The sequence below is a fragment of the Zootoca vivipara genome, chromosome 2, assembly GCF_965207765.1.
Source record: "Zootoca vivipara chromosome 2, rZooViv2.hap1.1, whole genome shotgun sequence".
NCBI classification, from domain to species: Eukaryota; Metazoa; Chordata; class Lepidosauria; order Squamata; family Lacertidae; genus Zootoca; species Zootoca vivipara.
The window spans coordinates 33,727,148-33,752,968 of NC_142584.1; the positions used below are offsets into that span (position 1 = coordinate 33,727,148).

Sequence of the window (25,821 nt, forward strand, 5' to 3'; positions counted from 1 at the left end):
AAATACCTTAATTCTTCAAATTAAGCCAATAATTTGCCAATACTCATGCATCATACCCCCGATAAAGTCCAAAGAGATGAGCTCAACCTCTAGAAATGTTAGCCTCTTAGTGTAAATCCAAGAATTAATCTGATGATCCTTGATATAATTTATTGCACTCAGAAGCTCCACTGTTTGTTACTTTTTTTGTGTAAAGGCTGACCTAACCGATACTCCCCCCCTTTGCCTTTCAGTGGATGAGAGCCAGGTGGACATCAGACCCCTGCTATGCATTCTTTGGTGTGGACGGCACAGAGTGCTCATTCCTCATCTACCTCAGCGAAGTCGAGTGGTTTTGCCCCGTGCTGCCTTGGCGAAATCAGACAGCGGCTGCATCTTCCACAATGCCACCACCCAGAGCGCAGGTGAAGCTTGTAGGCCTTGAATCATGCCAGTCAAGTTACATCCTCCCTTATTTGACAAAGGTTGTTTTTGTTTTTGTCTGAAACAGGTTGGTTTCAATGCTCTCAGACTACAGGAGTAGGCAGCAGTGAGAGAAAAGATTACTGTCCCTGGCCGAGTATGGGAAGGGCAAGAGAGAAAGATCATGCCCAGTGGTGGTTATGTCAAAGATTATGTGGGGGGCAAGGCCTCGCACTCAGGCTAGGGTGCTCCTGTCTGAGCTGAGGAGAAATGGGTAATGATCCCTCAGTCTACTCTGTGACCTGGTGCAACATTGCCCCTCTTTCCTCCCTGCCATACTACTCCCAGTAAGGTGTTGGTGCCAGTGGGTGGGGTGTTCACGTCCCTGAGTGGCAGCAGTAGTTTGCAGGAAGTTGGAAGTTTGCAGGAAGTTTGCAGGAAGTTGGTCCCAGGAGTCTCTTCCATCTGCCTGATGGACAGGAAGTGGGGAGTGGGTATGGGGACAAGGCTGTTGTCAACCCTTCAAGCAACAAGTATACCTAGCAAAATGGTAGCCCATGAAAACAGTGTATAAGCCCATTCTATCCACCCTGGAAATTCTCCCATCACTTCCTTCCCCAACATACACAGGGGAGAGGAAATTGAGTGCGGTATCTTGGAGAAGAATTATGGGTGGGTGGATGGAACTACGAATAGAAGCACTCTACACTACAGCATTTAGTTGCACATCAAAATTGATATACTTTAATCAACAAATTAGCTGTACCTATATCACAGTTAATATTAAAGATGGCACTGAACATATTGGCTGGCCCTTGGTGTCTGAATGTGTTCGCTCCAATCATGAGGCATCTTAAGCCAGGGCCGTAGCTAAGGGGTGGAGAGGTGGGCCCCCGCCAGGGGCGCAGGTGAGAGGGAGGCACAAAATAGGCTAAAAATATGTCCATAAATATGTGTATAAATAAAAATATAGATTATTGCCTCATAAGAAAAGGTTTTTTAATAGAGGGTGAATTGAATGGGTGGAGGGGGGGTTGTAGGAGAGGTGGAAAGGAGAACTAATTTGTCCATGGGTTGGAGGCACAATCTGGAAGGTTCTGCCAGGGGCACAAGATCACCCAGCTAGGTCTCTGTCTTCAGCCCTGTTTAAATGGAGAAGGGAAAGGAAACATACTTTGCCCATGTGTAACCTACATGCACCATAGGATCTCCTTGCTCAGGCGGCCATTGCTCAGATGGACCTTGCGCTAACAGGAAGAGTCTGTTGTTGTTTCCCTAGGCGTCTTTTCAGAGAGACCTCTCCTACCTTCTGGAGTTGATTGGCAGTGGCAAAGAGTCTTTGATCTTCATGAAGAAAAGGATTCGGCATTTGGCCACGCAGTGGCTGAGGGCTTCACATAAACTGGAGCAGAAGCTAGAAGACAAAAAGAGAGATCAGAAACAGGTACAAAATTAAGTCTGCTGCTTGTGAACCAACTTGTTATTTGTGGGTATGGTGGAGTCACAGCAAGACTGAGGCCGTATCCAGCTGAAGTGTCTCATCATTACAAAGACCATATAACACCGGTCCTGAGAGACCTGCATTGGCTCCCAGTATGTTTCCGAGCACAATTCAAAGTGTTGGTGCTGACCTTTAAGGCCCTAAACGGCCTCGGTCCTGTATACCTGAAGGAGCGTCTCCACCCCCATCGTTCAGCCTGGACACTGACATCCAGCGCCAAGGGCCTTCTGGCGGTTCCCTCACTGTGAGAAGCGAGGTTACAGGGAACCAGGCAGAGGGCCTTCTTGGTAGTGGCACCTGCCCTGTGGAACGCTCTCCCACCAGATGTCAAGGAAATAAGCAACTACAGTATCTTACTTTTAAAAGACGTGTGAAGGCAGCCCTGTTTAGGGAAGTTTTTAATGTTTGATGGTGTGTTGTGTTTTTAACATTCAGTTGGGAGCCGCCCAGGGTGGCTGGGGAAACCCAGCCATATGGGCTGGGTATAAATAATAAATTATTATTATTATAAATTATTATAAGGACTCCTATAAGGACTCCACTTCCACAATGAACCTCCCTGCTTTTTCCCAAATCTGTACTGGAGTGTTAGAGGAAACCTAGCTTAGATTGCAGGGGGAGATGGGGAAAGTCTTGTTGCCAAAAGTGGACGTCCTTGTGCTGATGGGATTTAATAGGTGGATTTAGCCTGAGAGTTTACTTTGCTATGTGCTCTGTATATTTGCTTTGCCCTTGTACACACAGCATTGATATCTTGCTCTCTCTCCCTCTCCTTCTTCCTCCCTCATTAGATTTTGATCCATATTGGCTTCTTGACAGAAGAATCAGGAGACGTTTTCAGCCCTCGCGTCTTAAAGGGAGGCCCCCTGGGGGAGATGGTCCAATGGGCAGATATTTTGGCAGTCCTTTTCATTCTGGGCCATAGCCTGAAAATCACAGTTTCTTTGAAGGAGCTCCAGAGGTGGGTTTGTTGATGAAATAGAAGCTGAACAGTGACATTTGTTTTGAAACATGTCTTTGGACTATGGCTCTTGCTCATTGTGGTCATAATGTTTAGATTACAGCAGTGGGGAACCTCAGGCTTGGGGGCTGCATGTCCTGTCCCCCGACCATGCCCCTCACTGGCCATGCTTCACACCCTCCTTGAATGTTCATGTCTGACTAGACTGTCCCCTTGAGCTCTAATAATCCCCTTTGCTTGCCTGGATGGAGGAAGGAAATCTGTGGTGTAGAAACCAGCCTACTGTACATAGGTAAATTCACACCCATTGCTCTGTCCCCCTTTGCCCTACTGACATGTGCCTCCCCTCCTCGAATATTTCTCAGAAGGGAATGTGGTCCTCAAACTGGGAAAGTTGTCTCCATTTCATTGCCTGCTTATACCTAGGGTTGTGCCAAAATTCCACCCATTTCAACTTGGAGGTCAAAAGTCAAAAAGTCACAATTTTGGGGGCCCTTGATGCAAAACAGACCCTAAGTCACTGAAAACGTTTGGCCTTTTCATGTTTGTTTTCGGTCTCTCGTTTTTCACAATCTGCTGCTGCTGCACCACTTTACCTCTTAGTTGGGGATTCCTTTCTTCTTCATAGAATTATTCCATAATGGAAGTAAAAATGCAGCGTTCCTGCTTAGCATGAGGAGGCCATGGTTCTTGGACTGACCTCATGAGTGATCCTAGCCAATCAGAAATGTGAGGACAAATGAAGCCTATTCGGGGCAATGCTTTCTTAATAGGCTGCCATGTTTGTCCCTTTCACAGTGATTCTCTCCTCCAGCAGCAGCACCCCCCCCCCAAAACAACAACAACATATCTTGCTGCAATAGTGGGGCATTTCTCATCAGTGCTGAAGGTGTGAGCGGATATTACCCTCCTCATTCCAGCTCATCCCTACTTACAGCTCAAACTGAGTTGCAGAAAGCAATTATCCTAACTAGTGGGGATTGCTGCTGGTGGGGGTTAAGAACAAGAAAGCTCAAACAACATCACAGCAGGGATAGGCTGATTAGTATTTAACAGCCATTGATTCAGTCAGAATGGCATGCTCCCTTATCAGCCCTAGCTGTCGCAAAAATGCAATTTTTAAAATGAGTGCTTAGCTTCCCGGTAAATGTTACAAGAAACACAGTCGAATATTGCAAGAGAAGGCTCCCTGTCCCCCAACTAGAGCGCCTGGTATGACTAATACTGAGATGGAATTTCTCAGAAGGAATTTCTCTGTGAAAATTTCTGAGACTTTCCTCTTTTTTCACATATACACATATTTTCTGAAAATAATGCCACTTTACATATTTTTCTGCTGAACATTCTCAACCATATTTTGACAATAGGGGCCACGCTGCCAACACAGCTGTTGCCGCTGCAACCACTTGTACAGTATTAAAATTTAAAATGTAGCCTGATTTTAAGTAGTCCATAAATCCAAGCCATGAGGGAGGAAAACACAGGGGTCAGACCAGGCGGAACAGCTCTGTCTTATAGGCCCTGCGGAAAGATGACAAATCCCGCAGGGCCCTGGTCTCCTGTGAAAGAGCATTCCACCAAGTTGGGGCCAATACTGAAAAGGCCCTGGCCCTAGTAGAGGCCAATCTAGCCACCTTATGGCTTGGGATCTCCAGAGTATTGTTGTTTGTGGACCTTAAGGTCCTCCGCGGGGCATACCAGGAGAGGCGGTCCCGTAGGTACGAGGGTCCCAAGCCGCATAGGGCTTTAAAGGTCAAAACCAGCAGCTTAAACCTGATCCTATACTCCACCGGGAGCCAGTGCAGCTGGTAAAGCACTGGATGAATGTGATCCCGCGGCCAGGACCCCGTAAGGAGCCTCGCCGTGGCATTCTGCACCCGCTGGAGTTTCTGGGTCAGCTTCAAGGGCAGCCCCGCGTAGAGCGAGTTACAATAATCAAGCCTGGAGGTGACCGTCGCATGGATCACTGTGGCCAGATCAGGGCGAAAGAGGTAAGGGACCAACTGCTTGATACGGCGGAAATGGGAAAACGGCGGAGATGGATTAAGGGACATAAAGGGGACAGTTAAACCCCTGTGTCTATGCCAAGCTCATATTGGGGTTTCAGTTTAACAAATGTGCAGTAGCTGCTCTTTCAATGTGATTCTCTTTCACATAGTTCAAGCCCTTTCTTATGCTCAGAACAGTAGGAGATTTGGCCTCTGCATTCCAGCACTGGTTTCTGATGTTTGTTGGGCACTTAGATCTCCTGCACCATCAGCTTCCAATCACATACCTAACAGACAGTACACTCTCTGTTGCAAGTGGTTTCCTACCAGTAGAGGATCTGAAAAAGCATAATTTCTTCTGCTCCTCTTTTAATTTACTGCAGCATGCTCCTGTTTTGTAACACAGCACAAATCCATGAAGCGTCTCCTTTTGTAAAGGGCAGGAGAAGGGCCTTCTATTCAGTGAAACCAGCACATTTTTTATTGCTTTGTAGCACTTTGTGGAGCCTTCCCTGCAAATCATCTCAGCTTCTTGCTGTATATTGCAGCTACAGAACGGTTAGTAGGGTGGAGGGTAGCTGGTTATGGAGCTAACAAAGGCTTTAGAAGAAGAGATTACTCAGAAAATCCTAGTAGCACTAAAGGCCGTTTATGTATTTAATTATTGTCACCAATGAACGTTGAGGCAGGGCTATAGGCAAATAAAGGAGCATTGTAGCTTCTGGAACTCTTTGCTCTGGGTACGGTGATTTGATCCTGTGTTGTTCTGTGGTTCCATGGTTGTTCCCCCCAAAAGTGCATTCTTGGCTACATGACCCATTTCCCTGTTCTCATTCTCAACATGAATTTGAGGAGATGTACTGTGCTACACTCAAAGCCTGTTGGGGGAGTTGGGCTACAACAACATCTGGAGTGACACATCTGGAGAGACACAGGTTGCGTACTCTCCAAAACTCAAGCTAATTCTTTTGTTTAATTCACCCCACCACTTTCACCACAAGCTCAATACTGCAGCTTAAACACATTTGCATAATTGTTTTAATTTGCCCAACCATTTTTGGTCAGAGCATGCAAAAACCTAACTTGACTGTAGCATCCTTTTAGTGCAAATATCATAGAGTCCCAGCTGTCAGGCCTCATGGGAAGAGTTAGCATTTCTTTCTTATGTCTGCCTGGAAGAATACAGGAACCCTGATCTCAGTTGGTGATGATGTGAAGACAAAACGTCTGGCTCCCACTTTGACTCCTGTAGGTTAAACTAGATGCCTGTTTTTTCATTGTTTTATCACACACACACACACACACACACACACACACTCCCTTGCATTTCTTAGTGTATTTGCTAGCTTCAATTTTATGCATCCTGACAGCCAAGAGGTGAAATGTGCATGATTATCTGGTGCAAACCATGCAAAGGAATTGTTGTAACATCATCAGCAATTTGCAGCTCCCGGGAAAGAGAGTGCAAGTGTCAAGCTGAATCAGTTAGGGTCCAGACAAGACTCCTTTGCTGCTAACTTTTGTGCTGAGTGTGGAGAGTTCCCAGTTGGAAATGTATGCCACTGGTTGTGTGTTGTGCAGTAGAGGACAAAAACTCAATCCCACTGGAACGGAGATGAAAACAATTTGGGCTCTGCAAAGCAGAGTTATAGATGAAACTAAGAAGTTCCTCCACCATCCTTTGGGAGGAAGGGTGGGATATACAGTAAATTTAATAAATAAATGGAACAGTCCTCATTTGATGATGGCAACTTCATAGCTTGCATGTGCAAACCGGTCATTGCAGATAGGATATGACAACTAGAATTCTCATAGCTTCTCACGTTTGTTGTGGGAAGTGTGGGAGACAATGAAAAGTGAACCTCTGCCTTTTCAGCATGATCTCCTGACATTGTTAAGCGAAAAATTGCACTCAAAATTTCAGGGAAGAGCCATTGCACCAGCGATTTGGTGAAGTCCCAGCTCCATTCCCTGAAATCTCCAGGTAGGGTTGGGAAAGAATTCAGCTTGAAACCCAGGAGAGTCACTGCCGGTCAATGGACAATAATGAGTTGGCAGACCCTGAGTCTGTATATTCCTGTTAACAGTAGCTTTTCTTTTAGAGCAGGCATCCCCAAACTGCGGCCCTCCAGATGTTTTGGCCTACAACTCCCATGATCCCTAGCTAAGAGGACCAGTGGTCAGGGATTATGGGAATTGTAGTCCAAAACATCTGGAGGGCCGAAGTTTGGGGATGCCTGTTTTAGAGTGACAGAAGATCACGTGCCCTTTAACGCCCTGCTTTGCATTTCCAAAGTGCTCCACCCCATTCCCCCAACACTCTTGAACAAATATTTCTAGTATCACTAGCAGAAGAAAAGCAGAAATTGGTTAGAATGAGAGGAGAGATTTGATAAGTGCCCACACAGAATCTACACCCCCCCTTTTAATCTAAGCATAAGAATTCTTCCTTTCAACTGGGGCAAGCTAGAAAAGGTTGTTCTTCAGCACAGTCACAACAATGCAGTTCTATTCCAGGCATCTAGAGGTCAACAAGAAAAGCCACAGTCTGTTGAGACTTAGTAAAATAAGTGCACAGCAAACCTTTGACTGTCCCTCTTTTGTGTGGGGCCTGTGCAATTATAGAGGATGTGTGTATTTGTCTGTGCTTCTTTGGTTCATTATGCTACAGAAATGAGTGGCTCATATGCAAGAAAACACCAAACTTTCAAAGTGAGGCATTTTAATTACTTCTGGCAGATGAAAGCCTTTTATTTCCATGGCTTGTTTTTCTCCCCACAAAGCAAGAAAGGCGCCGAGGCTCTGAATTTTAAATCATTTCCCATAATATACAGGATGTACCTTCACCACGATCATTCACGCAAAACAAGCCATCATGTGCACTGCTTGTGAAAAACAAGCAGATACATCACAGCACCAACATTATGTCCAATGACTAGCTGTGATCCATTGGGCACATATGCATGTTCCAGAGTCGACCCCACCCCTGAGTTTTTCCTTTACAAACCTGCACTCATCCCCCCCAAAAAACCCTACTCTTTAAATTCCCCTTAATTCAGCATTCAGTTTGGAGTTCCTTGCAAAAGTGAAGTTGTCACCAGTATGGATGCTAAGTTTGCCCCCATGTTCCCCTTTAACCTACTTTTACACCAGCTTGCTCTTGTGTGTGGTGGGGGAAAAGTAACAGTGTTAGGGCAAGTATTGAAATTCATTTCGAGTCATGTGGTTTCCTGGGTAGTTTGTTGAATTTAGGGCCACTTTTTTTTAAAAAAAATCCCTGCCTAGCCATGAAGCTCACCGGACGACACTTTTCCAGCCTAACTAGAGATCATTCTGAAATCCTCACCATCTGATTTAAGAATACAAGAAGTTGTAGCCAGGTTCTTTGTGTGTGGTGTCTACCACTGCACAGGTGGACCCCAACTCTTCAGTATAACACTGCAGGGGAAGAGAATTAAAAATCACATCAAGATCACTGGCTTTCGGGGGCATCATGCATATGCAGTCACATGCATGCAAAGGATACAGTGGAACAAGAACAACTCAAAACTGCAGCTATGCTAAGTACATATCTTCCAATTCCAAAATTAATTATAGAAATCCTCTGTATTATATTAAAGAGAGTGAAATGCACCACACAGAGGGAGCTTCTGAAACAATAAAGGAATATAGTACAGGAGGAAATGATGTAACCCTAAGCGCAACACACCTCACAGAGTTTTTGTGAAGATAAAATGTGATGATCTCCATGTATGCCCCTCTGAATTCCATGGAGAAAGAGCAGAATGCAAAGAATGGTACCCCTTTGGGCCATTTCTCTTTTCTGATAAAAGGCAGGCCATCCTTAGAGGGAACCACAGGCATCAACACCTGTGACGAGTGTAGCAGATTCAGATAAGAAAGGGGACTGTATAAACAAGGTTTGGATAACGGGCTTGACTGTGTTTCATAAGAACATGAGAGAAGCCCTGCTGCTTAAGATATTTTAAAATGCAGGAAATGTAATACCTAAATCTATTTTTCCAAGGTCAGAATTTTGTTTCGGGCACAATCCTGGAAGCAATTTTTGTGACCGTTGCCCATTTTCACGCAGAAATTGATGAAAATGTTGCATTTCCTTTGTTTACATTTGTTTAGAATGTAAAGATATGGATGTGTGCATGCCTGTGCCTTCCAAGTTTCATAAAGTTGGGTTCTAGTTGGGAATGATTGTGGAAAGGCTTAGAAAACAGTCTTTCAAGCAGCATCTCTGTGGCTTAAGGAGGCAAGAAGCATAGCTCAGGTGTGTAGTCTCTATGGATTCCAATGTGAGGAGGATTTCTTCATATCTTACTGTGCAGAACATACAATATTTAATGTGGATCAGAGAGTGAGGGCTATTTCACGCGAAGCATATACTTTGGAATAGTTGTGCTTTAGTCGCATGCTTTGTATGAGGAACCTGTGTGGTATCTTTATTGTCAAGTCATAGACTTCCTTTGTCTTCTCTTTTCTCAGTATACAAAAAAAATCCATTAAAATATGCAAAGGGCAGAACCCTAACTCAAACAGGGGTGGTGCTTAACAGGAGTGGGCCTTGACACATTGCCCACTGATGCTCTCTCACACCCCTTGCTGATTCTTACCTACCCACTGGAGCTGCTGATCAGGCCCCAAGCAGTGAGTTTACGCAGTGGTGCCAAGCTCAATTTCCACAGCTGTAGATCATCGTAGTGCTACTCTTCTCTCTGTTAAAGAGCCATGGTTTTGATGTGTGCAGTGATAATATTGGACAGGTTTGCCTACCATCTGAAGGTAGGCTATACAACTTGATACAATTACCTTTCATTTTAGCTATGCATTTTTTAAACCAGTTTTTTCATTTCCCTTTCTTTCTTTCTTTTTTGCCACATAGCAAATTTAAAAACTGATTTTAACTAGCATGCTGCCTTTTCAGCCAATGCCATTTTTTTTTTAAAAAAAGGTGTGTTTCTTTTTCATTTTGTTTTTAACTGCGCAGAAGTGCTGAAATATTAAAAAGCACTTTGGTGGGAATTTTTTTTTTAAAAAAAGTGATAGAAATTGACTTCAAAATGGACATGGTCAAGTGAATGCTCTCTTTTATGCCCACACATGCTAAATGTCTTGCTCACTACTGTGGACAGGACATAGCAGAATGCACACACATAAAAATGTTATAACCCTCCGAAGTGTGGGAAGTCAGCTGCAATTCTCTCTGTTGCTTACAGTGGAAGAGCAATGATTGACAGATCCCAGAGCAACCCAATCTGCAAGCACCCTGGGTAGCAGGCCCTATGCCCAGTGGGAGGGAGGGGGAGGACTTCAAGTGTAAGTGAGCCTTAAGTAACTTGAAGAGAAGACAAAACAGAGAGAGAGAGTAGAATATGATTGTTACAGTCAGTGTTGTGTCTCTCGATAAATTAAGACTTCCCTATAGGCACAGATGAAAAGCGGTGCGATTTCCAAGAAGATATAAGACGCCAAGATCTGTTGATGGTATAATTATACCTGTTTTCTTTTAATGGAGATATTATCAAGGGACCACATTCCAGTCTCTCTTTCTCTCCCCAACCCCCTCTTTAACAGCCAGCTTCTTAATGGTGGAAATTTACATAACTTTATTAGCAGCAAATGCTCAGGCCTCAAATTTCCCTCTAAATGCAATTGCTTCTAGCCTGCTTATTATGTACAGACAAATCCATTTGCTTTGCACTTTGTAATAGAGCTGATCAATTGTTAAGTTGGTAAGTGGCAGAGAAGTAAAGAGGTTGAGAAAATGTGAGGCGTTTGTGCAAGAGAGGGGAAGGACAAGTATTCTTTGTATATCATTGAAGTGTGATTTACAGTTGGCTGCTTATGTTCATTTGTTTCACTACCTGGAGGAATCTGGGTATGACCCAGGTTGGTTTTCACCAGTATATGAGCCAGAATATTATTGTCTGCTACCTTAATCCTGGGATTTATTGCTGACTAGACCTGTGACTCACCTGCATGTTTTCTCCATGTCAGCATGCCAGGTACGGCTCTTTTTATTTTTACTTTTTGGAGGGTTGTGCTTGTGAATTATCCCATTGTTTCCTAGGTTATTAAACAGGAATCCTGGGTACATTTGTGCTACTGAAGAATGCACAAAGCCATAAACCATGCCCTTTTTTTGCTTTTAAAAATGTATAGCAGAAATATATGCTTTATAGAAAATAAAACACTATAGCCCAGACAGAAAATAGCAACTGCTGTGCCCAAATATAAGTTATCACTTGCTCAGGCTCCAAGGTTTAGCCTTAAATGGTACTTAGTCCATTGTCCTTGTTTCATTCCTTTCTGCTGAATGTTTTTAAACTGCTTGTGTTCGCATTATGAAACAGATTTCCTGCTATTGAGCCCCTTGAGCACAGTAAGCTGCAATTTCCTTTGTTCTTTGCTGGTGACAGAGTAAAATTTGGATTATCATAGGCTGTATTCTTCTGCCACAGGAGGTATAAGACAAGCTGAAATGCTGGTCCCTTCCTGCCATTGCAGTCCAATGAGTCTGTGATTGTACCCTTAGGTTTTTTACTCTAGTCTCCATCCTCAGTTTTGTGGAAGCATTTATTGTTCAGATTTAATAGTATTAGCTCCAGGACCTGGATGGTTTGAAATGCCTGTCTAGGATAAATTGCCTCAATGTTTTAAGTAGGAAACAATGTACAAACTTAATAAATGAAACTAAGGTATGAGAAGCTCAGGATAAATGTGCATGCATGCCATTCGTTATGAGCCTGCTCAGATATGTAGAAGGTTGACATGTGTTTGAATCTGTTTATAGTTTATTGTTGTGTTGAACTATTTTTGAATATTTTAAATAACTCTTTATTGTTCTTATATATAATTTTCTTCGTTCATTTTTTTGTAAACCAATTTGAAGGTTTCTTCTTACAAGTAGTATATAAATTTTAAAGAAATTTTAAAAGGTGCTGCAAAGACAGACTGGCAGCTCAAAGATTCCCTCTTGTCTTTTCTCCTTTGCTTGGTAAAAAAATTGTGAAAGAAATAGAAAAAGAGGCAAAACAGGATTTACCCTAGCAATGTTGCCTTCCTTCAGAATGGTATGAGGTTTTATTGGTAGTTTGCTCAAGTCTGCAGTTTGATGCAGGAAGAGGCTGGAGAGGAGCACACAGCATCTTCTCCCCTGTCCCCAGGTGAGTGAGTCACTCTCTCCTTCTGTTTTGCACAAGCATCCTCTCATGTGGGGAAGGGATGTGTCTTTAAGTTTAGAGAGGAGCATCTCAATCAGGTTCTTGAAGGCTTGGAAAAACATGCCTCCCTGACAAGCTGAGGAGCTGTCCAAAAACCGTTGGTGCTGAACAGCTGTTCTGTTGCACTAAAATCACGTTAGACATGATTTTAAACATTCCTTTGAATCCTGTCCTTGAGATTCTCCTTTTAAAAAACCAATCAAACGAAGGTTAAGAGCAGTTGTGGAGGGCCCATTCTTGGTTGGGGCTTTGACACGGGGCAGAAGCAAGATTAACCCTTTCCACTTGCCATTTCCCGCCTTGCTGAAAAGACTCCCCCCCCCCACTAGCAGTGTTTTCTAGCACTGGGGGAAAATCTTAATCCCTGAATATTAGTGGCTGAATCAGCCACTATGGCTGCTTTTACTAAAAGAAGCAGAGAAGGACAAAATCAAGCGCAGGATTCAAAGGCACATTTAGTATCAATTATAGCTTGCCCCAAGGACTCATATTAGAAGTGTAGGGCTGTCATTAACGTGGCTGCCCTGTTCAAGTGTAAAATAGTGTGTCAAAGCAGCATGTGGGAGAAGACCATTGAACCAGCCCCCACTTCACCTCACCTCAGTCCTTCCCTCCCTTCCCATCTCGGATATTAGGCATGAGCTGGAAAAAGGGAGTAAATTGCTTGGAGTAAAGTTTTGAGGGGAGGAGATGGGAGGAAAGGGAAAGGAAATGTTCAGAATCCCTCTTTTATGTGTTAATTTTCTGTTAAGGAAGGATCCTGTCCACTTGGCCACCTTATAGGTGAATGAGGGAGACATCAGAAAAGCGCAAGTTATCTGCCATGGTCACATCTAGTTTAACCCTAGATGTGAACAGTTGGTAGTGTTGTTTCCCATAAAATGGCCCTGCAGTAGCTTGCAAGAGTCTTTCATCTATATATAGCAGGTTCCTCCTGTTTCTCCCCCTGGTAGGGACAGCTGTCTATTGTTCGGAACCCATGGTAACAGGATCTGTGGTATATTTCCAAAATGTAAAGGCGCCTCTTTAAATCCATGCATTGCCAGTTAGAACATTTATAAAACCTGTTACCTTTAATTAAAGAGACAACTCTTTTCCTCAGAAACACATAGCTGATTAGATTTATTGACTGCTTTTGCATGAGGGACGCAGATAAATAGCTTTATGCCATTGTGAATTCTGAAAGGGAAGGGCTTTTGCCCTTTTAGGTTTGATTCTCTGAGAAAAGAAGGTGCATAAACAAGGAGGAATCAGTGAGCTGTTAATTTTTCCTTTTTTCATGAAATATATTTGTTCCAAATGAAGACTTCTTAACTGGGTGCTTTGCAATGTGTTGGGCGGGGGGGGGGGTATACCTGTAAAGAGCCTCATTATATAATTGCCTTGTATTTAAAATAGGCAGTTGTGTGCGCTTGTATGCAGAGAGCATCCTGTTCTGTCATTAGTCATCACTTGACACCTGTGCACAGCCTAAATGGGTCCACACCGGGGGGGGGGGAGTAGAAGCACGGTAGCCAAGCAGACGTTGGAGTGAATCAAGCATGCACTGAAGGCAGTTGAGGTGGAAGCCCTTTGATTAAAATTCTGCTGTCGCACTGAGGAACTGCTTTCACTTCCCACACCCACCTCTTCTCTGGTGGATTTCATTCTACACTTGGGATGCAGAAACATTATCCATCTTTGCCGGAAATGACTTATCTCCGAGGTTCACAGACAGCAATTTCAGAATATGCTAGATTGCACAAAGTGTCAAGCTTTTTAAAACATGCTTCCCAGGGAAGATAGATCCCCTTAAATCTGCAGGCTTCATTGCGATTGACATACGAACCACCATGGCCTGCTCAATCAATATAATTCTTCTCCCATTACTCAGGTGAGCAATCCCAACGGATGGCTTGCCCACTTCTGCACTTCACAGGAACAAATGATAAATATAACTCTAGCTCTGACCAGACTTTTTGTAGCTGTCCTCTTTGTAGGATGGAGGAGCAACCGCATCCTCATCTCACCCACCACACAGATGTATGAAGATGTTCTACACCAATGGCCAGTTCACACAATTTTTCTCCCTAGGGACTAGCTTGCCCCCCCCCCCAAAAAAAAGTAGATAGGAGATTTCATGGACTTGCACTTCCCATCCCTTGGGAAACCCAGAAATCCATGAGGAATATAGTAAACTGTTGTGGATATGATTAGATGGATGGCCTTTAAGAAGAAATCAGTATGATTAAGGGAAAAACAATGGAGGAAAAAACAAACAGAAATCTAGAGGATTTGAAATTGGGAGACGTGCCCCAACTAGCATGGGAAAACTAAGGTTTGCCCAATTAAAAACAAACAGGCACTCTATGATGTACAAAGTCCTTTCTTGCCGAACCGTCCACTGTTGCCATTGATTTACAGTTAAGAAGGGCTAGCCGCAGGAATGCAATTAATGCTGACGTTCGTATATTGGTTCTGTCCTCTGTAAGGAAGCAGAGGTTTGCTGAGATCAATTTTGTGCTGGATGTCTCAACTTGGGGAGCAATAACTTGGAAGTAAAACTCAGGTTAATTTGAAAATAGGTCAATGGGATATGGAGATAACCCACTGTAATCTGAATCCATCGTATCAGCTTCAAAATGTCTCCCTTGGTTGATTAAATTACCTGTAAGGGAGGAAAGGCAGGAGAAAAGCCTGCTGCAGATTTATTCTGGGATACGTGCAGCTGTTCAAGACAGATGTCCAAAAACAACCAGCAAAGCTTTCCTGTATAGGTGAACATGATGCCTTTAACTGGCTTAATTAAAGAGGAAACAATGTCAGCCATCACTCATGTTATTTCTTATTTAATAAACGCAAGCTGGTCTCATTTTGCAGACTCTTGTCTGCTCGTCTGCTTTGTTATACTGCTTTCCAGAGCAATCTTAATTACTGATATCCTCATAAGAGGTTTGTAGTGTCGGCGGCAAAGGGGGATTCATAGGAATTCAATCAAAAGCAGATTTCACTAGCCAATTCTTCTTCTTCTTCTTTTAAGATTAAGTTTTCAGAAGCGACTGGCCCTGGATGCAAAGATCACCCCCCCCCCAAACAAATCTGTTAAGCTTTCAGTGAAGAAAGCATTTGTGTTCAATTTTATTTGCATAATTTCAAGCGCCATTAATAGTACATGGCATGAGGAAAAATTACCAAGATTTCACTCCAACCATGAGTGAAATTGGGTTTAGTAGAAAATTAGTTGACTTAACTGGCAGATGATGAAAGCTTGAATAAAGAATGTTTAAATAAGAAGGAATTGTAGAAAAGGAACTTGAAGGTGCAGGCTGAATTGAGATCAGTGCTCAAGTTAAAACATATTAGCTGAAGTGAAAGATAAATGGAGACTGATAGTGAATGCAGAGGGAGGAATCAAACAGCCCTCTCTACCGATCATTCTGTCAGTGAAAGCATTTCTGCTTACCAGATGGAACCACACACCCCTCCTCCCCATTTGCATTGTTCTAGGGGTTATTCTGACCTTCCAGAGTGGATTGGGGTGAGCATGGGTAAAGGAAGGTGTCCCATTGCACTAGCTAGCTTGCTTGGCAATTTAGTGCAATTTTTCCTCCTCAGAAAGAGCCACAGGGCTAGATTTCCCAGTTCAATATAACTCCATCATATACATAGAACTGGTACACATTTTTGCACCAGCTGATGAACTTGGCTTTGCTTTTATGAAAAATTATGCCTAATGATGGCAGACTATAATTGGTGACCACCATTAGGTTGTTGTTGTTGTTGTTGTTTAGTTGTTTAGTCGTTTAGTCGTGTTCAACTCTTCGTGACCCCGTGGACCAGAGCACGCCAGGCACTCCTGTCTTCCACTGCCTCCCACAGCCTGGTCAAACTCATGTTCGTAGCTTCAAGAACACTGTCCAACCATCTCATCCTCTGTCGTCCCTTTCTCCTTGTGCCCTCAATCTTTCCCAACATCAGGGTCAGGGTCTATTCCAGGTTACAGAAGATCTATCTCAAGCCTGTACCTTTATTTTTATTGAGTCATTTGTGTGATATAAATGGAAGCGCATAAGATTTATGTGAATTCTGCCACACAAACTATGACACTGGGCCAATTAAAATCCACAAATCAGATTAATTTTCAAATGAACACCCATTTTACAATCAGGCTATCACCAATCCATTCATCTAGTACAAAAGCAGCCAGTGTGGTGCTTTTCTGTTGTTATTCGAATACAACTCCCATCATCCCTGCTCATTGGCCATGCTGACTGGGGCTCATGGGAGTTTGTAGTCCCAAAAAATCAGTAGGGCATCCCATTAACTCCCCTATTATCATACTTTTAATTTGCAAAGTCCTTTACAAGTTTCAGCTGATTCATTCTCACAATAAGCTTGTAAAGTAGGTCACAATGAGAATCACATTTTATTAAGGAGAAAAGAAGCTCCTCATAATTTTTCTTGCTCCTTTGAGTGTCTTTTCTATAATTATATTGGAGTCAACAGTTCATAATGGTGCACAACATTCATAAGGGCCTATTATTCTGTTTTCTCTTGTGTACATCCCCGCTCATTCCTGTGTATGCATTTGACTGTGTGTGCAGCAGAAAGCAAGCAAGGGGGATCAGTTTGAAAGCAGGATACACCTGTTGTCATCAAGATGGTAGCCATATCTGTCATATTTGGAAGGAAATAAACTAATGCTATGAGGGATGATGACTTGCCAAATGTTACCTAACAAGGGAGCAAGTGGCGGTGTGGTCTAAACCACTGAGCCTCTTGGGCTTCCCGATCAGAAGGTTGGCGGTTTGAATCTCCATGACAGGGTGAGGTCCCATTGCTCTGTCCCAGCTTCTGCCAACCTAGCAGTTCAAAAGCACACCAGCGCAAGCAGATAAATAGGTACCGCTATGGCGGGAAGGTAAATGGCGTTACCGTGTGCTCTGGCTTTCATACAGTGTTCCGTTGCACCAGAAGTGGTTTGGTCATGCTGGCCACATGAAGCAGAAAGCTGTCTGTGCACAAACACCAGCTCAGTTGGCCTGAAAGAAAGATGAGCACTGCACCCCATAGTCACCTTTGACTGGACTGAACCATCCAGGGGTCTTTTACCTTTACCCAACAAGCTCATGACTCAAACTCAGGAAGAATTATCACATACTCATATCCACAGTACCATACCAAGTTTCAGGTGTTGGAATAAATAAGAAATGGGGGCAAATTTACCACGAAGCTGACAATACATTTCACTCTCATTTTCCCCATCCCACAGCACATGCTAGCATCCATTCCACTGGCTGCACAACACAACTTCCTTGTGCTGAGGCAGGTATAAGATTGTAGCTTTTCTTCACTGTTGAGAAGATGAAATGCAACTCAGCCAACCTTCTGAGCTGTCCACTGTGTATTGCAAAACCTTCAGTGGCTGAGATTTCATTGCCTAGTAGGTCATGGAGCTGCCGGCCGATTATCCTTGTGCTCCTGGAAACACAGAGATAAATGTTATTGCACTTCTCCTTGACAGTGCTAACCTTCCCATCCTCCACTGTGCAATCTTAAATTGTATCTACTGTGGCCCAATGGAGCTTTTCTTCCCCCAGAGAAAAAGAATGAATGGAAGAACTTTGTAACAAAAGCATACTATTTGCAGGCAGTAGAACCCAGTGCCTGTAAAATGTATAAGTTACATCCATGTCTGTGAGGAGACCCTGCTGTCAGTTTTATGCAACCAGCCTTAGACATTCACACACCCAACTCAGCTTGCTGCCTCCCTGTGCTAACTCCATTCAAAGTCAAACAACCTCAGGTTTGTTGACTGAGTCATAGACAATCCTCGGGGAATGCCCATAGCTCAGTAGTAGAGTGTCTGCTTTTCACTCAGAAGGTCCCTGGTTCAATTCCCACCATCTCCAGGTTGGGCTGGGAAAGGCTCCTTTCTAAAACCAAGTAGAGCTGCTGCTGGTCAGTGCAGGCAGTACTGAGCTAGATGGAGCAATGGTCTGACAGGGTATAATACAGATTCCTACATACCTAAGTAAGTTCCCTGTGTGTCCATAAGGGCAGAAGTAGTTAACTTTTACATACAATGACAGGAGAGGTTACCTGTAGCAGATCTTGGAGGGAAGTCTTTTGTACTTTGGCGGAAGCACTGTAGCTCAGTGGCAGAGCATCTGCTTTGCATGCAGAAGGTCCTTGGTTCAATCTCTACATCTCCATGCATGACTGACAGAGACCCGTATCAGGAACCCTGAAGAGCCAACCAGGGTCAACAATACTGAACTAGATGGAGCAACAATGATTCAGTACAGTGGTGCTTCGGTTTAAGTACACAATTGGTTCCGGAAGTCTGTACTTAACCTGAAGCGAACTTTCCCGTTGAAAGTAATGGAAAGTTGATTAATCCGTTCCAGACAGGTCCGCTGAGTACTCAACCTGAAGCGTACTTAACCCGAAATATGAGTGTAATTGGTTCTGAAACTCCGTACTTAACCTGAAGCGTACTTAACCTGAAGTGAACTTTCCCATTGAAAGTAATGGAAAGTGGATTAATCCGTTCCAGACTTAAACTGAAAGTACTCAAACCGAAGCGTACTTAAACCGAGGCATGACTGTATAAGGCAGCTTCCTGTGTTTCTGACCCTCTGCTTCTGCCCCACAACTGATTTGTCCATCCTGCTATAGCCCTGTTGTCCTATTCAGTATGCAGTCCATCCTATTGATTTCCCAAGCTGACTAACTGGGTGTGTAGGGAGGGGAAAATATCCCCCCCCCCGGGACTGTTGTACAATGAACCAAGTGAACTAGGCTTTTCAGGTGGGCAAATGAAGCATTTTAAATTTCAAGGAAGGAAGGGGCCCTTCTTGACTCCTTGCTTCTGATGTGGAGATGTGTAACCACTCCCCCCCCCTCCGGGGCATAGCTCACTTTCTTCCTGGCTGATCTGGTAGCAGCTGTTGTGGGTAATTCAATGAAGTTATGTGCACAACAGTCAGCTGATGAGTCATTATTTTAAAATCCCTGAAGGCCTATTGTACCAGTTCAAAGGGAACACTATGCTCTTTCAAAGTTCAAATAAACAAATGAAAACACCACCACGAGAACAACCTTCACCAGTGTGCCTTTTTCCTATATTCCTGCTGACCTAGTCAATAGTCACATGTATTCATTGTCATCTGCATATTCCTCTTTCTTGAACATTGAGTTCTCCCATCTACGACAGATAAAATGGCTGCCACACTGAATCACCACTTCGGAAAGTGCACACCCTTTAAAACTCCAATATCAAGAGGGTATAGTCCTTTTCTTTCTTTATAAAGGGACAACTTCCTCTTACCAAAGGCCGAATAGTCATGTTGGGAGCCACGGAGGCAAGTGAAACTGTCCTCTTTTCTATTCAATAGTTCTTCTTTGGGGCAGCTTCATTATGGGGGCTCCTAGGGCTGAAGGATGGGATAAGGCAAGTGGAAATAGTAAGTCTCCATATGCAAATGCAGGTCTCTCCCCTCTCCCCTCAAATGTGTTAAAAGCTGCTCTAAGCTGATGTCCATATTCTAAGAAGCCACAGAATCTCCCTTTCCTCTTTGATTTTGCACTTTAATTCTTTACTGCTGAGATGCTCACAAAGCGCCAGAAAATCCCTAGCAAGCTGACCTGCTACTCCATAATGGGCTGCTGAGCCCTTCTGCATTGCTTCACTTTATTTATGTGGTGTGGTAGGTTTTTTTTAAAGGTGGCTGTCAGACACAAGAGACTTTCTATTCATGTCATCTTCCCGGCCAGCCACTTAGCGTAAAATTGCCCGTAAAAGTGAACTTAAATTACAAGTGATAAAACCACAGCCCATCCTAGCCACTGCCAGCCTTTTTTCTGTTCTACATGGCGCTGAAGCTTATATTCTTTTTGACAAGAGCAATGAAGCAGCTTCACACACTTATCTCCAGCTAAATCACCATAAATTGAAAATCCTTGTTTTTCCTTGCTTGGAATGTAGCATGGTCCTTTATTAGTTTCTTCTAAGTGTTTCTTAGTATCAGCAGAATGGTTTGCGCTGTTGGAATGCTTAACTGCATGTCCCTCAGCTAATGCCAGATGTGAGGCCTTCCGACGTATCCGCTTTTTTGTTTGTTTGTTTTCGTCTGTTACATAAGTTACCTCATAACAAAGAGTTCCATGGGAAGCTCACAAAGCCAACACACACACACACACACACACACACACACACACCAAAATACAATACAGTCATACCTCGGGTTGTGTATGCTGCGGGTTGTGTACTCGGTGGACCCGGAAGTGTTTACTTCCGGGTTCCGCCACACGCGCATGCGCAGAAGCGCTCTATCAGGTTGAGTACTTTTCGGGGGGCGAACAGCCCACCCCAGAACGGATTGGGTACTCAACCCGAGGTTACCACTGTACAGAACAGGAAAAACTGTAACAAAATAATTTTAAAAAATGAAGCATAATTACAGCTCGGTGAGAGATAAGCTACATTTCCCAGGGTTATTTGCGGGGAGCCATGGACTCTAAACGTATGGTGTGCATGCAACTGAAGAAAAGAGGCAAAGCAAAGAGGTGAACCTTTGCCAAGGTTGGAGGTGCTAATAAGGTGTTTCAGGATGAGCAAGAAGGAGCAGGTAACAATACAAGGCAAGAGAGTCAGGTGGTAAAAGTGGTATGAAACAAGGAGGAGGAGGAGGAGCCAATGGCAGGAAGCAGTGAAAAGTGGGTCCTTCAACTTCCAAGCCTTGTGAGGCACCTTTGCGACTTTGTTCCCCAATCCGTTCCTGCAGCCACAGTGATTCCTCAAGTCTCCCAGCTTTTGAAACTGCAGCTCACAAGCTTTGTGCTGTGGCTCTCTGTGGCCAACCTGGAGCTGCAACTACAACCACTAAGAACTACCTCCAGAAGCTGAAGTGACTTGCATGACCCACTGAAGTTGTAATCCTGAGGGCTCATCCACACAGCAGCACCTTCCCTCTTTCCCTGCTGGCTGCTATAAGCATTCACCTGAGAGTATGGGAAGTGTCCCCAGGGAAAGGCAGGAATCTTTAGGTAGAGCACTCCCTTAACATTCATCCTGAGAGGCCTGTGCTAGAGAAGGCTGAGCCCATGATGCTAGGCACATATAAATTTATAGTCAGCTTAGAGTTTCACTAGCCCCTCTGAAGGTCCTCTGCACCAGAGGTGGTGAACCTGTGACCCTCCAGAGATGTTTTTGGACTCAGTGAATGTAAATTCTATCTGGGGAGAGACGGTATGGCTGGGGAAGAGGAATATGGCTTGGGGAGAGTCCCCAGGGCCACAAAGAAAGGGCTGGAGGGCCACATTTGTCCTCCTCCCCACCTCTGCTATATTGATGTCTTTCCCTCCCTTTTCACCTCTCTTTCTTGCTCTTTCCAGTAACTTAGGAGTGCCTCCTGGCCGGGGTAATTGTCCCTTGACAGTCCCTTTGCCCTTTGACCTCATTTACACAGACTACCATGGGCTACAGCAGATGAAGCAGCACATGGGCCTCTCCTTCAAGAAATACAGGTAAGAAGAACTTGGTGGGCTTTTATGTCCACCTCTTGTATATTTTTTATAGGCAAGTAGCTAGGGTTGCCATTTTTCAAAAAGTAAAAACGAGGCCACCCTGAAAGTTGTTGAGCTTTTTTAGACAAACCCTAAAATTCTTAAGCTCCCCCCACCAAAAAAATGCCAAAAATATGTTTTTTGGATTGACTTGCCTACTTGCACCTAATTTTGGAAATTCCCCTGAAATCCTGGTGATGTCTATGAAAATCCAGATGTATGGCAGCCCTAAAGTAGTAATGTTTCTCAATACCTCTCTTGGCTAAAATCAAGTCTAAACTATTTACAAACTGAATGTTTGACTGTATTATTTACATTGTATATGCATGGTTTATATTTCTTGGTGGTGGGGTATAAGGAGATTGATTGTTATATGTATTTTATAAACTGAAAAATAAAGTTAAGAAGGACATCTCCATTGGTGTCCTTTTTGATATTGTTTCCATTCTTCTCTATTCTTTTGAAACCACAGCTGTATATAGTACTTAACAAACTTTTGCTTCATATGACAAATGTTTTATTTAAATGGGTTTCTTCTTAAGAGCTGGTTTTTTTCTGCCATTTCAAAAGATCAAAATGCATTGCACTATTATTTTCCAAGAATTTAACTGCACATGATTATTCCAGAGACTGAACAGAATTGAACCTGGAATTCTCTTGAACTTTTAGCCTTTCCTTATCCTTCAAGCTTCCAAAAGTAAATTTCCACAACACAAGTTTTAGACTTTCCCTTGGCCCAGTTTATCTCCATGTCTCTGAGAGCTGGTAAATTGCCCAGTGAATGGCTTCCATGCTGCTTCACAGCTGCCATTGTTACATGCTGGGATGTGTTTGCAAAGGTGAAAGAGCAATCCTTCATAGCACTCTCTTAAAAGAAATAATAATAGTATCACTTTCCATGGAGAACACAGAGACTCTTGGGGGTTATGGACTTGTGAGTGAGAGCAAGGATAAATAATACATCTGCACTCTGGAAGTGTGTTCTGCAAGCATTGCTAGGAGAGAGAAAGAGGCAGGCAGGTGGATGGATCATCTTGGGACCCCTCTGCCCATTTTGTCCCTCCTCTTGAGATTTTAAAAAGTCCAGCTCACAGACTCTTGCCAGATCAGCAGCTAGCAAAATTTTGTGATTTAATTTAGCACTTGTAGCCCAACTATTCATTACTCTTTCTCCAATCCCTCCTGTTATCCTGCACAATTTTATGAGGGAGAAAAATGGCAGGCGGTGTTATTGCTTCTATTGTAAATCAATTTTCTCTCTGCATTCAGCTTGGTTGGAAGAGAGGAGTTGTTATTCCTGTGCTTGCTTTCTGCTTGCTGTGTTTTCTGACTTTTCTTCCCCTCTCTCTTTTTATCATTGCCATAAGCCAGTTTCAGGGTGGCTAGGATGTGGGGGTCAGGGGAGTCCTGTCAACAGAAAGAGGGGGAAGAGCTCTTGCAAAACAAGATGTGAAATCAATTTTGAATACGAATCTCATATATTCAAACTTGAATTACATCAAGCCTCTTCAAATTTAACAGAATGATGATTTTGGTAATTGACTCCTGTGATACCCAAACATTTGTCACCACCAAGACAATTTGTTTGTGTTGCATTTTTGTTTCACTTCAGGGAGCTGTTGCCTCAAGACCTCATTGCCCACCTCCACCCCTGTCTTACCTTCTGCTTCACTCTTCCACCTGTCTCACTGCTGACCATTTCCACCCCTTTCATTTCTCCTTCTTCTTTCAACCTAGATCTATCTTTCTTCTTCAGAGAAATATGAAGCTATCCATCATTAAGCGATATTATTGGCTATGCAACTCATGCTGGTTGTGTTGCAACCTCCTTATATATTTGAGAAAGTGGGTTTTGGTGATAATAAAAATATGTATTGTACCTAGGGATGAGCAAACTCACATCAGCTCATTTTGCAGTCCCTTTTTGAGACCTTTTCTTGCCAGCGCTCAGCCAGGACTTCCAGTATTCACAGAAGATGCTCATCGGAGGGAGGGGAGTGGGTTATGTGTAAGTCTTCCTCCCCTGCCAGTCTCCCAGTCTACCATCCCTGTCTTCTTCCTTTGGGAAAAGAGAGGTCACTAGTAGTTGTGACAGCTTGACAGAGACACAAGAGGTTTTGCTGAGCCTCTCCAGGGAGCATCGGTTTTGTTGTTTCCTTGACATTTCTGGTTAAAGAAGACGCCAGAACACAAGAACCTCCACCCAAACTGGACATGGCACAATGGCTCTAGATAATGTATCACTAGCTCATATTTTTTGTGTTGCTCCTATGGAGGACATAACCGGCATGGCTTTTGTTCGTTTCCCTTGCACAGGTGCCGTGTTCGAGTGATTGACACTTTTGGGACTGAGCCTGCATACAACCATGAGGAATATGCCACACTGCATGGGTACCGGACAAACTGGGGCTATTGGAATCTGAACCCAAAGCAGTTCATGACAATGTTTCGTAAGTGGTGTCAACATTTGACAGTGATTTGCCATGGAGAGGTGTGTGATGACAGTGGGCATTCAGATATAATAACAGACCCTTCCTGAGTAAGGCCAGAACTCCATGGCATCCAACTTTTCCTTGCCTGATGCCCTCCAGTTGTTCTGGACTACAACTCTATAATTTACTTTCTATTTTTTACATTAGCTTCTTTGAGTATCACTTGGTGGGAAAGTGAGATATAAATTTAACAAACAAATAAGCTGTTTTCTGCTCTCTCCAATGCCTTATATTCAGAGATGACTTGCAAATATGGAAGGGGTGTTTGTTTGCTTGCTAGTTTGCTATCATGGCCATTATCTGCTAATAGGGGTATCTTTCCCACCCACCCCCTTAAAGCTATTTAAGTCAGTGAATTCCATAAGCTAATTGTGCACAGTGTGGAAAAGTTCTTCCTTTTGCATGTCCTGAATCTCCTGGCCATAAACTTCATTGAATGGCTCTGAGTACTAATGTTAGGAGAGGAAGAAACATTATCAATATCTACTTCCTCCCAAAACATGCAGAATTTTATAAACTTTTACAATGCCCCCCTTAGTTATCCCCCTGCCTTAAAAAGTTCCACAGCTTTCCTCATGGAGAAGGTCTTCTGAGTTCTACATTCTGAACAATTTGTCTACTGTCCAGAGTACTGAAAGTCCTGTCTCCAATACCACTTGTTCATGGAGTCTTGATCCAGGATAGATTCCCCACCCTTTTCTTCCCTGGCTGTCCTTCCACTCTGCCCCAAACTGCTTCCCAGATCTACATACTCCCAACTTGTCAATGGGTTTTGCCTCACCAGGAATGAGCACATATGAAAAAGAAAAGGCAATCATTTGTGGTTCCTTAATCTGTCCATACTTAATTCAGCATAGATGTGTTGGGCAAAATACGCATCAACTGAGTGGCAACAGCGGCAGGGTCGACGAAATAACAAAGTCGTCTTCAGTATCTTTGCTTGCTTTTATTTACAATTATATACACCACACTCCTCTACTCCTTTCCTCTCATTTCACAATACATCACCACCACCACACCCATGAACCATTTGCTTAAATACAGAATTCAAAATAGTCGATTACCCAATCACATTACAGTAAGCAAACTCTACCATCAATTATTCAAATTAGCAAAAGCTCACAGGTGTGCTATCATTCAGAACAAGGTTACAAACACACATCTCTGTGTAGCACCATTGACCACATCAGTCTTAAAGGAAAAACCTAACAACCCCCTGCTGGTCAATGATGCGTAGCAGTAACATTCAGCATCTTCTGTGTATGTTTAAGATGCGTAGCTGTTGGCAAAGCTTTTGTGAAAATATCTGCTATTTGCTCTAGTCCAGCTACATATTCAAAAGTAATAATTTTTTCATTAATCATTTGTTTTGCAAACTCCAAACGTAATCGTAACGTTCTGGTACGTTGGGTATTGCCTTCTGATGTCAAAATGGCTATTCCACTTTGGGAATCAATGTGCACAGGTATTGGTAATTTTACTTTTATTTTTAGGTCTGCAAACAACTGCAAAAACCATTCAATGTCTCTGATGGCTTCAGAACATGCACAAAGTTCACTTTCTGTGGTTGACATACAAATTATACGCTGTCTGCGTGTTCTCCATTCAAATGGACATTCATTGTATCTATAAACAAAACCGGACACACCTTTATATTTGAAATGTTCAGACGCATGAGATGCATCACAAAAAA

General features: G+C 43.3%; 1 protein-coding gene across 2 annotated transcripts in view; it reads left to right on the forward strand.

Moving 5' to 3' along the window:
• Window positions 1-25,821, forward strand: part of MGAT5B (alpha-1,6-mannosylglycoprotein 6-beta-N-acetylglucosaminyltransferase B) — a 189,451-nt gene that overhangs the window by 120,120 nt on the left and 43,510 nt on the right. For both annotated transcript variants that reach the window (XM_088661601.1, XM_035107960.3), the window contains exons 6-10: window positions 234-404; window positions 1,682-1,846; window positions 2,695-2,864; window positions 21,466-21,597; window positions 23,953-24,086. In XM_088661601.1, the coding sequence (XP_088517727.1) occupies window positions 234-404; window positions 1,682-1,846; window positions 2,695-2,864; window positions 21,466-21,597; window positions 23,953-24,086 (772 nt within the window). The remainder of the gene's footprint in view (window positions 1-233; window positions 405-1,681; window positions 1,847-2,694; window positions 2,865-21,465; window positions 21,598-23,952; window positions 24,087-25,821) is intronic.